The sequence below is a fragment of the Austrofundulus limnaeus genome, unplaced genomic scaffold (genome assembly GCF_001266775.1).
Source record: "Austrofundulus limnaeus strain Quisiro unplaced genomic scaffold, Austrofundulus_limnaeus-1.0 Scaffold56, whole genome shotgun sequence".
NCBI lineage: Eukaryota > Metazoa > Chordata > Actinopteri > Cyprinodontiformes > Rivulidae > Austrofundulus > Austrofundulus limnaeus.
Window position 1 is genome coordinate 658,419 of NW_013952458.1, and position 13,630 is coordinate 672,048.

General features: G+C 39.1%; 4 protein-coding genes across 5 annotated transcripts in view; 3 read left to right on the top strand and 1 right to left on the bottom strand.

The window, feature by feature from the left end:
* The window catches only part of si:dkey-266f7.9 (1-phosphatidylinositol phosphodiesterase), a 5,762-nt gene extending 3,276 nt beyond the window's left edge, over positions 1-2,486 (bottom strand). The window contains exon 1 of the mRNA XM_014009243.1: positions 2,291-2,486. The gene's annotated coding sequence lies outside the window, so the exon portion shown is untranslated. The remainder of the gene's footprint in view (positions 1-2,290) is intronic.
* Positions 2,487-3,019: 533 nt separating this feature from the next.
* On the top strand, positions 3,020-4,956 carry rpz2 (rapunzel 2). Its single transcript, XM_014009244.1, has 2 exons — positions 3,020-3,126; positions 3,927-4,956. The coding sequence occupies exon 2, from the start codon at positions 3,968-3,970 to the stop codon at positions 4,664-4,666; it is 699 nt and encodes a 232-aa protein (XP_013864698.1). The 5' UTR covers positions 3,020-3,126; positions 3,927-3,967; the 3' UTR covers positions 4,667-4,956.
* Positions 4,957-5,482: 526 nt separating this feature from the next.
* On the top strand, positions 5,483-10,587 carry krit1 (KRIT1 ankyrin repeat containing). The gene is made up of 17 exons (XM_014009247.1): positions 5,483-5,552; positions 6,312-6,481; positions 6,575-6,728; positions 6,802-6,894; positions 6,993-7,122; positions 7,206-7,449; positions 7,543-7,658; positions 7,755-7,898; positions 8,006-8,162; positions 8,306-8,413; positions 8,622-8,778; positions 8,925-9,076; positions 9,154-9,320; positions 9,438-9,525; positions 9,605-9,811; positions 9,883-9,999; positions 10,275-10,587. Exons 2-17 carry the CDS (start codon positions 6,380-6,382, stop codon positions 10,362-10,364), a joined length of 2,226 nt encoding a protein of 741 aa, XP_013864701.1. The 5' UTR covers positions 5,483-5,552; positions 6,312-6,379; the 3' UTR covers positions 10,365-10,587.
* Positions 10,588-11,269: 682 nt separating this feature from the next.
* cyp51 (cytochrome P450, family 51) overlaps positions 11,270-13,630 on the top strand; it is a 5,128-nt gene continuing 2,767 nt past the window's right edge. Inside the window, exons 1-6 of one of the 2 annotated variants that reach the window (XM_014009249.1) lie at positions 11,270-11,356; positions 11,463-11,618; positions 11,707-11,805; positions 12,428-12,604; positions 12,681-12,807; positions 12,893-13,067. In XM_014009249.1, coding sequence (XP_013864703.1) covers positions 11,463-11,618; positions 11,707-11,805; positions 12,428-12,604; positions 12,681-12,807; positions 12,893-13,067 — 734 coding nt within the window. In that variant the 5' untranslated portion in view covers positions 11,270-11,356. Of the gene's footprint in view, positions 11,357-11,406; positions 11,619-11,706; positions 11,806-12,427; positions 12,605-12,680; positions 12,808-12,892; positions 13,068-13,630 lie in introns of those variants that run through there. The other variant, XM_014009248.1, reaches the window with a different exon arrangement.

Genomic DNA, 13,630 nt, shown 5'->3' on the forward strand with positions numbered 1-13,630 from the left:
ATATTATAGATACATATATTATAGTTAACAAACTGAAGAAACCAAATAAAATTGTCACTGTGCAGGCAATTTAAAGAACAAYGAAGCTGCAGCAAAGAAATTAATGCATTATTAGATGTCATTCTTTGTTTGTTTATAAAAAAAAGCTGAATCAAATTGTAAAATATATATTCTGGCAGAAAAATTGCTCAAAACAACTGATCTCAGCTCAGCTCGTATTCTGTAAAATGTACACACGTGTTCAGGTGTGTGGAACACCTGGAAATGTAAGCAGGTGTTTTCTGACTTCACCTCATATCACTGTCCAGAAAGTCAAATATTACACAACAAACTAGTCCAGTTGTGGGAGATAAAAATGAAGCATGATSTGTTTACTTTTACACTACTGCATCTTTGTGCAGTGAACACATATACATGAAAAAGTAAATCTTCAAAACACATGAGTGAGAAATCACGTCAAAAATATTCACAGGCATGTACTCATATTTTTAATAGACACTTAGATTACTAAATRTTAATTATTTTCTTGTTTCTCAGTGTGTTGTCCTTTCATTTACATTTACAGAGAATTTCTTTATCTGCTACCCAATTCCAATGTATGAAGTTACAAAGGACCAACTATTAAAAGCTTTGTTGCAGCCTTTGGTCTGAACTCCAATCACGCGTCTAGAGGAAGTCCTCTCGTCCAATCAGCACAAGGCAGGTGTCACTTTCTGGCCTCTACTCCCTTAACAGGCAAAGATGGGCTGTCCTTCTCTGACTTATTTAAAACAGCAGCAAAGCCAAGCAGCAGAAATAAATGAAGGAATCTACGTTTTATCTCTGGTGAGTAAAAATGAATCACATTCGTAGTTTTTAATTTCTAATTTGATGACACTTTAATTTTTGTGAAATCTAAGACTTATGGACCAAAAAAAGACATTCATTTATGAGCAGCAGGAAAGCAGGAGTTCTTTAAAAACTTTAACATCATAAACAGATTTTTTTTGTATTTAGCACTAAGATTCTGCCTTTGTGCTAATCTTTTCTCAGTTTGTCATATTAACAGGAAAATCTTCAGAATGATGGCAAAACAAAGTTAAAACCAAGTCAGACTGTGATKTATCCTTACTTTTACCCTTAACTGAAAAAAAAACCTTTTAATTTGATGCCTTTTTGCTTAAATAAGAAAGTGTATTTTGAGAATGTCCTGATGCATCTCAGWAATCCAGGTAAAAAATCAAAAAGAAAAAAATTGTGTAGGTCTTCTGGACGGGTTCTTCTCTAATGAAACGTTTCGTCTCTCCTCCAAGAGACTTCTTCAGTCTGAGAGTTTCAGGCAAAATTCAGGCTTTTAAGCCCTGCCTCCATGTGACTGATACTCACATCACATGGCTATTGTTGGCACCTAATTAACACCTATTGTTAACAGGGGGTGGAGTGATGCCGGCAATGGCAGCACTGCAGGAGGGGGACAACTGAAAACAGAGGCCTCCACCTCTGTTTAACGATGGACAGTCTTTCTTCACAAAAATGGCTTCTTTTACTCCTCTCTCAAACCAACGTTCCTCTCTATCAAGAATGAGAACATCCTCATCTCTGAAAGAGTGACCRCTGGCCTGTAAATGAGTGAAAACTGCAGAGTTCTGGCCATTAGATGTAGCTCGTCTGTGTTGGGACATTCTTTTGAACAGTGGCTGCTGTGGCTATGTCTAACGGCCAGAACTCTGCAGTTTTCACTCATTTACAGGCCAGCGGTCACTCTTTCAGAGATGAGGATGTTCTCATTCTTGATAGAGAGGAACGTTGGTTTGAGAGAGGAGTAAAAGAAGCCATTTTTGTGAAGAAAGACCGTCCATCATTAAACAGAGGTGGAGGCCTCCGTTTTCAGTTGTCCCCCTCCTACAGTGCTGCCATTGCCAGTATCACTCCACCCCCTGTTAACAATAGGTGTTAATTAGGTGTCAACGATAGCCATGTGATGTGAGTATCAGTCACATGGAGGCGGTGCTTAAAAGCCTGAATTWTGCCTGAAACTCTCAGACTGAAGAAGTCTCTTGGAGGAGAGACGAAACGTTTCATTAGAGAAGAACCCGTCCAGAAGACCTATACAATTTTTTTCTTTTTGTATTTTGAGARTATCAAGCAAAACTGTTTAGTTTAAAATGCTGCTGTTGTTATTTTTACATTCATGCAGACTTCAGTGTCATTCTTTTTAAGGGGGCGGGGGAGGGGGGGCAGCAGTTATGAGCGATAACCTGGACATAAAAGACGTTGCCATCAAAGTGTTGAGCTGTGTGGAGACGCTGACCAAGTTCTCCACCTCCATCAACCCCATCTTTGGTATCACCTCCTCTGTGGTCGGTGGGGCTCGAAAAAYCTTGGAGGAGACAACTGACCACGATCCAGCACTGGACAAGGGCTTCACTTCAAGTGYAAAAATGACTCGTCCTGAACACAGACCAACAAATAAATCATATTATTTGGGTTTGATGTCAAACAAATGAGTAGAAAAACAAATTATGCAGTATCCAAATCTTTATATTAAAACATGTTATATGTAAGAACATGAGGTGATCTTTTTTATTATATTGATTGTATGATTTACACATAAGACCTATCATTTTGTGTCACTTTTTATGAAATGCTGAAAAATGTGTTGAATAAAATGAATAAATTACTGGGGGTTTAGTTGTGCTGTGTGCTCCTGGAATTTGTTCCTGACTGTAARCTTCAGTGGAAAGTACTTTTTGAGAATAGCTGGTCAAAATGATGCTCAAAGGCATTTTTCTATATGCTTAATTAGACAACTTAGTGTTAATTCAGAATGTTTACCTTTGAGTTTAATTAACTAAAAACGTATTTATCACCTATTTATGAGTTTACAGTAAAATACAATAAAGGCTAAAGAAAACATAGCCTGTGGTACAGTTTGTTACTGATGTGGATCAATGGTTGTCTGAAGTCCAATCACGTGTCTGCAGAAAGTCKTCTCATCCAGTCAGCACAGAGCAGGAGTCACTTCCTGGTGCTCACTTCCTTATTTGGCAAAGATGGGCCGTCCTTGGCTGACTTGATTTAAAATGGTGGACAGCGAAGCCAGGGAGCAGGTCTAGACGGAGGTATCTCAACATATTTTCATCTCTGGTGAGTAAAAATAAACCACCTTTGTAGCTTATTATTCTTAATCTGAAAGATATTTATTCTGTGTGTGAAATCTGGGACTCGTTAGAGCAAGAGAGACTTGATTCAAATGAGCTCCTGGGATTCAGGAAGCTGGCTATAAAAAAACAAAACAACACGCCTTAAGTTTTATGTTACAATGTAACATAAAAAGAGGTCAAACGTTGTTTTAAATGTTAATATATTATACAGAGGATCATCATCAGCTGTGGCTGTGAACTTGTCATTCAGCTTGAGCTGGATTTATCATAACAAAGACACGCCTACTGTTGTTCCTGAGTAATTTTTCCAGAAAGACAACATTGACAGGGATGATTAATGCCGCAGCTATGAGAAAGATGCACTACAACTTTGTATCAGTCTGTGGTCCCAGAAATGATCATCCAATTGCTTTGTAATTAATTAGAACAACAGATTTGAAACATTTACAACAAACTCATTTTTATTTTTATTTTTAAGGAAGTATGTTTAGGACTAAAATCCCATTATTGAGTTCTGCTTATGTCATTTTATCACGGGTTTATGATATTGGTAAAAACAAACTGTGATTAATCACTATTTTTAACACTTAATTGAAAAAAAATGAGTGAAGGTATAAGTTTAATGAGTGTATTTACATTCTAACTGGACATTTATTTTATTAAATTACTGTATGAGGTGGAAAAAAGCATACTAATGAGTATATTATTTGAAAATAAACTCCAAGAGTATCAAGTAGTTAAATTAAAAAATATTCCAATTTTCTTATTTTTACATCTGCGCAGCCTTCAGCGTCATTCTGTGCGAGGTGGGAAAAGCAGCAGTCATGGAAGATAAAAAAGAAGTGAAGCAAATTGCCRTCAAAGTGCTGGGCTACTTGGAGAGCGTGACGTCTTTCGCCGCCTCCATCGACCCCATGTTTGGCATCGTCTCCTCTGTGGTCGGCGCCGCCCGGCAAGGCTTGGAGGAGAACAACGGCCATCACGATCCAGAACTGGACAAGGACWTTAAGGAGATTCACGCCAAGCTGAAAGAGATCTCTGATAAGAACCATGAACTGCTGAAGCAGATTCGCGTCAGTGAGGTRAACGAAAATTTAAAAAAGTACGAGGAGCGCATCAAGCACCAGTACAACGCCTTCACAGAGATGATAGAACGGGTGAAGAAAGATCAGGCCAACGCTAAGAAACACATGGATGAATTTGAGAGGATTTACGAGAGAGACCACTCTGAAGAGGGCCTGCAAGTGTACTACAACAGCGTGATGGGGAACAAAAGTTTGGTGTTCAGCAGACCTATGCTGGAAGTGTACATGGATGCCTGCAACCGTGACCATGAAAAAATGAAGCAGCACTGCCTTCACATTGCAAATCTCTTCCAGAAAGGCCTCATGGCACTAATGGGCTACACAGCTGTTACAGAAGACGATGAAGAAGAGATGCGGGACAAGTGGTATCCGAGGGTGGAGCAGATCCAGAAGAAATTCGACGATGTGCTGAATGAGTGTCAAAATAAATCGTCCTGAACACAAACCCACAACGAAAGCATGTTCTCTGGGTTTAACGCCAGCAACACAGCAGAGCCTGTAAGGCAGTACAAATTATACAAGACAAATTATATTATATTTAGAATCTATAAACCAAAGCCATGTTACATGTGAGTACTTAAAATGCAGCTGTTCTTTGATTTCAATATAGTTATTGTATTGATTGTTTGTTTTTCATTTAAAGACCTGTCATTTTGTGTCACATCTCAATAAATGCTGAAGTTTTATACAATGTGTTTTTATTAAATGAATAAATTAATGGGAGTTTTGTTTGTGGAATTTGTTTCTGAATCAATCAACATTTTCTAAAGATGAGTTGATGTACAAACTATGAGACAAAACATTTTCATACATTTACTAAAGCGTTCTTGCTCTGAAATTTATTTGTGACGTTCCTGAGACCGATTTGGACAAATCAAATGTATTCTTCCAACTAAAAGGAAACCAAACACTTTTTTTCACTTAAAACAGTGATGTTTAAACAATCTGTGGTATTTACTTGGAAGTGTTTTAAATGCTGATATGATTGGTCGGGTTCTCTAAGTATTTTAATCTACCTATCTCCCCATCCTTTCGTACATAAGACTGTAAAAAGGAAGTRTTGTAGCACTGYTCTATTAAAGGCTTTCAATAACCTATTACCTTTCTAGACCGAATGACAAAAAGTCTGTACATAATAAAACTACTGCTGCAGTGACTCCACCTCACCACTAGATGTCGCTGTTGTCCAAGCGCCGCAGCTGCGACCGAACGTAACGTGACTCTTCTGTTTGTGTCTGCAACCCTGCCCTGAGTAAAAAAAAAAAAAAAAAAAAAAAAAAGGGCCTACAACTACTTCAAACCCCGCAAGTCACCGCACTGAAAGGTAACCCGGTGCCGCTACCTGGCTTTGAACTATTTTTTTAAAACACAGTAAAATATTTCGGAAAACCGGCCGARGTTACGTTTGGCCTGTTTTCGTAGCGTTCGCTGAGTTTCAGCTGCTTGTCGGGCGGAAAAGCGGGGGTGATGAGCATAGCATCCCRACTATGAAAATGCTGACAAAATTAAAAATGCAGACTTTATTTAATGTTGACATGACAATATATAAGCACACGAYGAAACCAACATTACAACATGAGGTTTGAACTTAACTTTATATTTACCAATTTACGTAAAAAACACTTTAAAGTCTTATTTCCGGGGCGTGACCTTTCTTTGAACTTAAGTCAGTTTTCTAAACTGTAACAAAAGGTAATATTTATTTGTTATTTTAGTACTTTTATTACAGCTCAGACGAAAATAAAACTTTAATTATATATGGCATAGCATATTACAGGTTTAAAATTCACATTTTAAAAATTTATTCGCCTCTATTAAAGACATCTAATATTAAATATATGAAAAGCACCTAAAATTAATATTTGTATACTAGTTTTTCTTATACACATTGTGCAAAAGTGTTAAATATACCCAAATTTTAATGTATTTTTCCTTTCCAACAATAGGTTTATTAAAACAGTGGCAAATTAACTTGTTTCTGAGATTTTTTTTCTTTCTTTTTTTCTTTTTGGATCAGGCTGAATGCTTCCTAAAAGATCACCATACATTCCCATCACAGTTCTGATGCAGTGTTTTGTTTCAGGCATGCCTCTCCACAGCATTTGGCCCTCATGTCGGATGTTTGCTTGGGTCTGAAGAAAAGACGGCGCGATGGGAAACGAGGATGGCTTAGAAGACGTGTTTGTCGCCGTCATTCGTCCAAAGAATCAAGTCAGCCTTACCTCAAAGGAATACAAAGCCAAAGCTTATGAGGTGCACTAAGTAGCAGTAAACATTTTAGAAGCATAGAACATTTTGTTTCAAAATATAAAACTAAAATATATTTGTCTTCTTATACGTTCAAAGATCCTGCTGAAAGAAGTGCCTTTGGAAGGAAAGGAGAAGAAAAGAAAGAAAGTCCTTCTGGCAACAAAGATTAAACCAGGAGACAAATCTAGATCCATATTGGATTATGTTGATGAAACAATGAGACCCATCTCCAATAATCAAAGCTTCATAGGTGAGATTAAGGGATATGGTTCAACAGGACTGATCTGACTTTCTCAAATAATACAAGTTGTTTTTGTTTGCAGGGAAGCGTGTGGTGCATATGAAGAAGTTTATTCTTGAAGGTGACAATGAAGGAAAAGAGGCCTCCCTTTTTGTTGTGCCAGTCAGCGTTAAAGGTGAGCAGAGAATATGTTTCACAGAACCGACTCTGCAGATTTTTTTAAGACGTAGATTTGGCCGTGCGTGCTGCAGATTGACAAGTTCTTCTGCACAGACAACAGCAAGTCCATCCACARCTCTGGGAGCCCCAGTTTCTATTGCTTCCAGGACATCATGCGTGTGTGCAGTGAAACCAGCACGCACTTCTGCTCCATCACCTCCAAGATGCTCCTGGCGTTAGACAAGTGAGAATTTCTACGCGCATGCAGTTTTTAACGCTCCAGAAAACYGCAGTGGGATGAGTGTCTGGATAACTGCTCCTCTACAGATGGTTAGCAGAGCAGCACACCGTGCCTCACGCCATCCCCGCCCTCTTCAGGCCGGCTCCTGTCGAGCGCGTGAAGACCAACGTGAACAACCCGGCTTACAGCAGCGACGGCAAACTGAGTGACGACGGTCTGCACATGGGCTACACCGCCCTGGAGATTAAGAGCAAGATGATGTCCCTGGAGAAGGCTGACATGTGCATCCTGAATCCGCTGTTTGGCTCYGATCTGCAGTACACCAATCGAGTAAGAGTTAGTTCTTTGTTTTGCAACAAAATAAGCTTAGTGTAGCTACATAGTTTATGTTCTCTTAAATTGTGTTTGTTTTGTTGTCTTCAGGTGGATAAAGTAATCATAAACCCATACTTTGGGCTTGGAGCACCAGACTACTCCAAGATCCAGATTCCCAAAAGGGAGAAATGGCAACATGGCTCCAGCTGTGTGACAGAAGACAAGTGAGGCTCATTCTTTCAAGAATTATATAAATATTTACCATCAACGTCTGCTCCTGTTGTGTGGTAGTTTTATTGAAACTTGTTTTGTTTCTGTAGGGAGCACCAGTGGGTGGAGGACTTTCCTCTTCACCGCAGTGCCTGTGAAGGAGACACAGATCTGCTTTCTAAGCTTCTTGACAGCGGTTTCTCAGTCAAGCAGCTGGACAGCGATCACTGGGCTCCCATACACTACGCCTGCTGGTGAGTCTGAGAGTGTTTACATTTTTTAAAAAGTTCATTTTTCTGAGGCTTTGTTCTGTTTTAAAGTGAACCGTTGTTAAGTTTGGTATTTGCTCGATTTACTTCAGGCACGGTAAAGTCGAGGCGACGAAGCTGTTGCTGGAGAAAGGTAACTGCAATCCAAACCTGCTGAACGGCCAGCTCAGCTCACCTCTGCACTTTGCAGCGAGAGGAGGCCACGCTGAGATAGTGAAGCTCCTCCTGCAGCACCCTGAGATTGATCGGGTACCAAACGCTAATTTATTTATTTTTTCTGTGCAGCTTTTTGAACCCATTAATATTTCTATATTTTCTTTTATATTTTGTTTTATTTTATATAAAGTAAAACAGTTAAAAGTGCTCATTCTAATGGACTTTTCCTACATCAGCACATAGAGGACCAGCAGAAGAGATCGCCTCTCCAGGTGTGTGAGGAGAATAAACAGAACGAATGGGAGGAGACAATAAAACTCCTACAGCAAACCAAAACCAAACCAGTAAGTTGTTTTTTTTGTATCACTGCTTATTTTTCAGATAATATACCAGTTTTATTTTTTATTTATAATGCGCACACAAGATCATTTTTGTTGGAACTGTTAAGCAATGTAATAAATTTTTATGGTCACTAGATGGCGTCGTTTCCTCAAACTTAGTCCCACGTTTTAACTTCAGTATAAAAGACATTTGTGTATTTGTGTTCCACAGTATGAGAAGGTGCGTATATATCGTATGGATGGCTCCTATCGCTCTGTGGAGCTGAAACATGGCAACAACACAACTGTGCAGCAGATAATGGAGGGCATGCGGCTTTCTCAGGAGACCCAGCTGTACTTCACCATTTGGATTTGCTCAGAGAACCTCCGTGAGTCTTACCAACCTTCGGTCAACTTTAAGTGTTAACAAATTAGTTTTTTTTCTTATCACTAAGTGCTCAGTTGACATACTTTTTATAAATGCACTATGTTTGTAGAGCAGCAAGATGATTTGTKTGTGTTTTGTGTGCGTCAGACCTGCAGTTGAAGCCGTATCACAAGCCTCTGCAGCACCTGCGAATCTGGACAGAAATAGTGACGGACTTGACCGTGCTGGACCCTCAAAGAGAGGTGCCTCAGCTGTTTCTCTGCAGGGACGTCCGACTCCCACTTGAAGTTGAAAAAAAGGTAACCTTGGGGTCAGAAAGGTYTTTTCTTTGTTAGATAAAACGTCCTGACTCTGCCACTTACTGCTTTGAAACAAGGTGGAAGATCCGCTGGCGATCCTCATCCTGTTCGACGAGGCCCGTCACTGCCTCCTGAAGGGCTTCTTTCCAGCGCCGGACAGCAAACTGATCACGCTGGCCAGCCTCCTCCTGCAGATCATCTATGGCAACTATGAGAGCAAGAAGCACAAACAAGGCTTTCTTAAGTAAGACTTGTGGTTTAATACCTTTAATACACCCACTGTGCAAGACTTAGTGTCTTTAATTAAATAACTTTAGCTTAGCTGATTGAAAGGGAAAAAAACATTTGTTTTATTCAACAGTGAGGAAAACTTGAAATCAATAGTGCCGATATCAAAGGTAAAAAGCAAAGCAYACCATTGGACCAACAGGATTCTTCATGAATACAAGGTACAATTAGTTTTACTGTAACACTTTAAATAAAATCTAAATTCTTCTAGAGGTAATTTAAGTCTCGTTTGTTTAACAGGCCCTGAGCACCAGTGAGGGGGTGAGCAAAGAGATGCACCACCTGCAGAGGCTCTTCCTGCAGAACTGCTGGGACATCCCAACCTATGGCGCTGCTTTCTTCACAGGCCAGGTCTACACCAAGGCCAGCGCGAGCAACCACAAAGTTATCCGTGTGTACGTCGGCGTCAACACGAAGGGGCTGCACCTTATGAACATGGAAACCAAGGTATTTTCTGCACRTCTTATTTACCCTGTTTCATCTACAAATATATAATCTCTTATTGTTGCCCCTCGCAGGTTCTTCTCATCAGTTTAGAATACGGCACGTTCATGTGGCAGCTGGGACATGCGGACCAGTACTTCCAGATACACAGCGGTGACAACAAAATGAACTTCATTGTGCACACAAAACAGGTAGCTCAATTTATGTGAGTTAAAGTTGTAGGAATTGTTTGCATTTCATGATTTTTCTTTTCTGTGTAGCTTTGATTCACCCTTCTGTTTTTAATATTTTCTTCCAAGGAGCCTTGTGTTATTTTAAATTGGTTTTGTGACTATTTCTTCTGGCTTTCAGTGCTACTGATTAAGACCACATTTTAAGATTATAAGAAAGTCTGACTCCTTGAAAGAAAAATCCAAAAACACGAGGGTTAGCTGACCTTTATCTCTTGTTTATCGTTTAACTTTAGTCTGGCCTCATCGTGAAGCTTTTAATGAAACTGAGTGGACATATGACTCCGAGCGAGAAAGGCCCTACAGATAAATACGCCTACGGCTGAGAACTTTTAAAGGAAACACATCTGCCAAAGACATGAGAGCCGGTTCTTCATACTGACCATCATCATCATCATCAAACTACAGGAATTCTAGAGACTCAGCTTCTCCACAAAAATGCCTCATTTTGCATAACAAGCTCATTGAAATCTGTTGTGACTTATCTTTGTGTATTTTAATGAGTCATATACTTCTGTGTAAATATGTTTTATTATTTAATGATTAATAAAAAGATGTATGAAGAATATTTGTCAACAGGTAGTTTTTTTGACACAAATTAAGTGAATACACTCCAGTAACAAACAAAAATGCATTACCTCTTTTTGACAGTAGTTTTTTACAAGTTAAAATCTTACTTGCATGAACTATAAATATCAAACTCAGAAACTTAAAATAGAGACTACAAAGCATAGACTTACTTTAAAGGTAAGTAAGATAAGCAGCAATATGTTATAAAACATGTTATTGCTGCAAAAATAAGTACTGATGTCTATTTTACCATTTAAAAAATGATCAGAAAATATTTTCAAAAATAAATCTTTGTACCCAAGCTGCGGTATTAGCACACATTAGCATAGTTTAAGTAGTAAATAAAATACTTGTTTAGTTAAGGCAGCATTTTGTGATTAATCTTGAATACGACAGTAAGTGCTAAAGCTTACACGTGCGCTGTAATCTTTGACTAGTTTAAATTTTAAGCTTTTAGTTAAATATTCAACTCTTAATGTGTCTAGGGAATTTCTGTTACCTTTGGTGGGTCAGCAGGATTAGGCTAAACCTTTATATGAATTTATTAGAATGTTAAGCGAGACTGATGCACGCTAAATTAAATAAAACTCCGATTTATAGTAAGGGTCAATTTAGCGTGACATCATATAGCAAGACATCGCTTCAGGTACAGGCGGCCAATCACAGCCAGCTCCGCTTGACAGACATGTAACTGACAGCCAATCAGAAGCCAGGAATAGTCAGGCGTGGGCAGGCCTTGAGATGACAGGTAGGAAACGGACGCTGTCCACTAATAAGACCCAATTTCAGTCCGTGTTTGTTTCATTCTGTTCCAACTCCCGGCGTGTGAGTGAAATTATTTTGTTGTGCTGTAGATGCAGTTTTACCAGATGAGTACCAAGCTGCTCAGGGACACTGTCGGTGAACTGAACGACAGTTTAACCTCGGTGGTTCTGGCAGGTTTGTTCTTCACTCTGACAGTGGGTTATGTTTCCAAACGACTCCTCAGAGAGTCCTCAGACAAGAACCTGGTAATTTAATTAATTTGAAATATTTTTTTTGTTGTTCAAAATGCTAGTTTTTTGCTATATTTATTTGTTGTCTTCTTTGTTTTCATAGAAATATCCTCCTTACATACCCTCCAGCATCCCTTTCCTTGGACATGCCATTGCATTTGGGAAAAGCCCCATTGAATTCCTTGAAAATGCTTATGAAAAGGTAAGTATTCAATTACATCCTATAAATATATCAAACCTAATAACTTGTGCAACCAGTGATTACTGAAAAAAAAGGTTGACTCAAGAGTTCAACAAGTCATCTGTCTTTTGTGACTTTTGACACATAAATGAATAAATAAATGTTATACTGTAGGTCAAAAGTTCATCAGGATTAAGTGCATTATCAGAAACTGTGGTCAGGATCAACAGACACAAGACGTATATCTTAAGGTTTGCTTCATTAGGTATGAGGTGCCTGATAAAGTGGCTTTTTAATTCAGTAAATAAAATCAAACTCTTAACTTACAGTAGCTGTGACACATTTAGATCCCACAAACATGACATGTTATTTTGATAACACAATGTACTATATATTAACCATGTACTAAACCATGGAATATTCTCACGACCAGTAACAAAACAATGTTTTTTTTTTCACATCAGCAGTCACTTGTTAGTGATAACTGGCAATGAATCTTTTCCTCGGCTGTGGGGGAATTTTGTTGATGTGATTTGGAAAATTTTGGCACATGTGCTTATTATTATTATTATTATTATTATTGTTATTTTTACCCAGGTGCAAGAAAGCATTTTTTGTGTCTTTTTTTCTCTGACCCCTGCAGTACGGCCCTGTGTTCAGTTTCACCATGGTGGGGAAAACCTTCACCTTCTTGTTGGGCAGCGATGCGGCAGCACTGATGTTCAACAGCAAGAATGAAGACCTGAACGCAGAAGATGTCTATTCCAAACTGACCACTCCAGTGTTCGGCAAAGGAGTGGCCTACGATGTGCCGAACCACGTGAGTAACTTTTTATTACACTTTTGTGCGTGTTAAGTGAGTTGTTGTGACAAACGTTTGGTTTATTCTGCTGCAGGTTTTTCTGGAACAGAAGAAGATGTTTAAAACTGGACTGAACATTGCTCGTTTTAAGCAGCATGTCAAGCTAGTTGAAGCAGAGACCGTTGATTATTTTCAGAGATGGGGAGACAGCGGCGAGAGAAGTTAGATGTTTTGTGGTTAATATGATTAAAATGTGTTTGTTACGTACACGTTTCTTACCATGTGAACTTTTTTTCCTCCTTTCAGACCTGTTTGAGGCTTTGTCAGAGCTGATCATTTTAACAGCCAGCAGCTGCCTTCATGGGAAGGAGATCCGCAGCATGCTCAACGAGCGAGTAGCCCAGCTTTATGCCGACCTGGACGGAGGCTTCAGCCACGCCGCTTGGCTCCTACCCACCTGGGTGCCCCTGCCCAGCTTCAGGTAGTTCCTCCACTTTGCTTTTATAGCCTTACTTAATCTGCACGAAAAAAAGACTCATTGGGCCTCATGCAAGAACCGTTCGTACGCACAGATTTGTTCTCAAGTTGTGCGTACGAGTGATTTAGGAGAATTTGTGACATTCACCAATGTTTTCGTATTCTAAGATTTTCTTCAGATACGAACAAAATGGTCCAGACCTGTCCTATATTTTACGAGCAGCCAGTCTGCTGTTATCCAGACGGGTTTTCTTCACTAATAACTTTATATTTCGTTATTTAGAAAATATTTCGAGTTGAAAATAAATCATATGTTGACAATAGGTTATTCTGTTTGAACTGGAATTAGATTTTAATGACATAAATTGATTAGATTAAGTTAAACTGTCTTTTAATGCTGTTGTATAACACTACAATGTTAATATGAAGATCTCAAACTAAAAAACAACTTAAATTATGCATTGATTGAAGTTTGGAGACGTTTTAAAATGCGGCTTTTCAGAACCGCATCTGACACTTGTGACCACAGGAAGGGGGGAGACAGCCAGGCCCGGGGGGTGTTAGCGG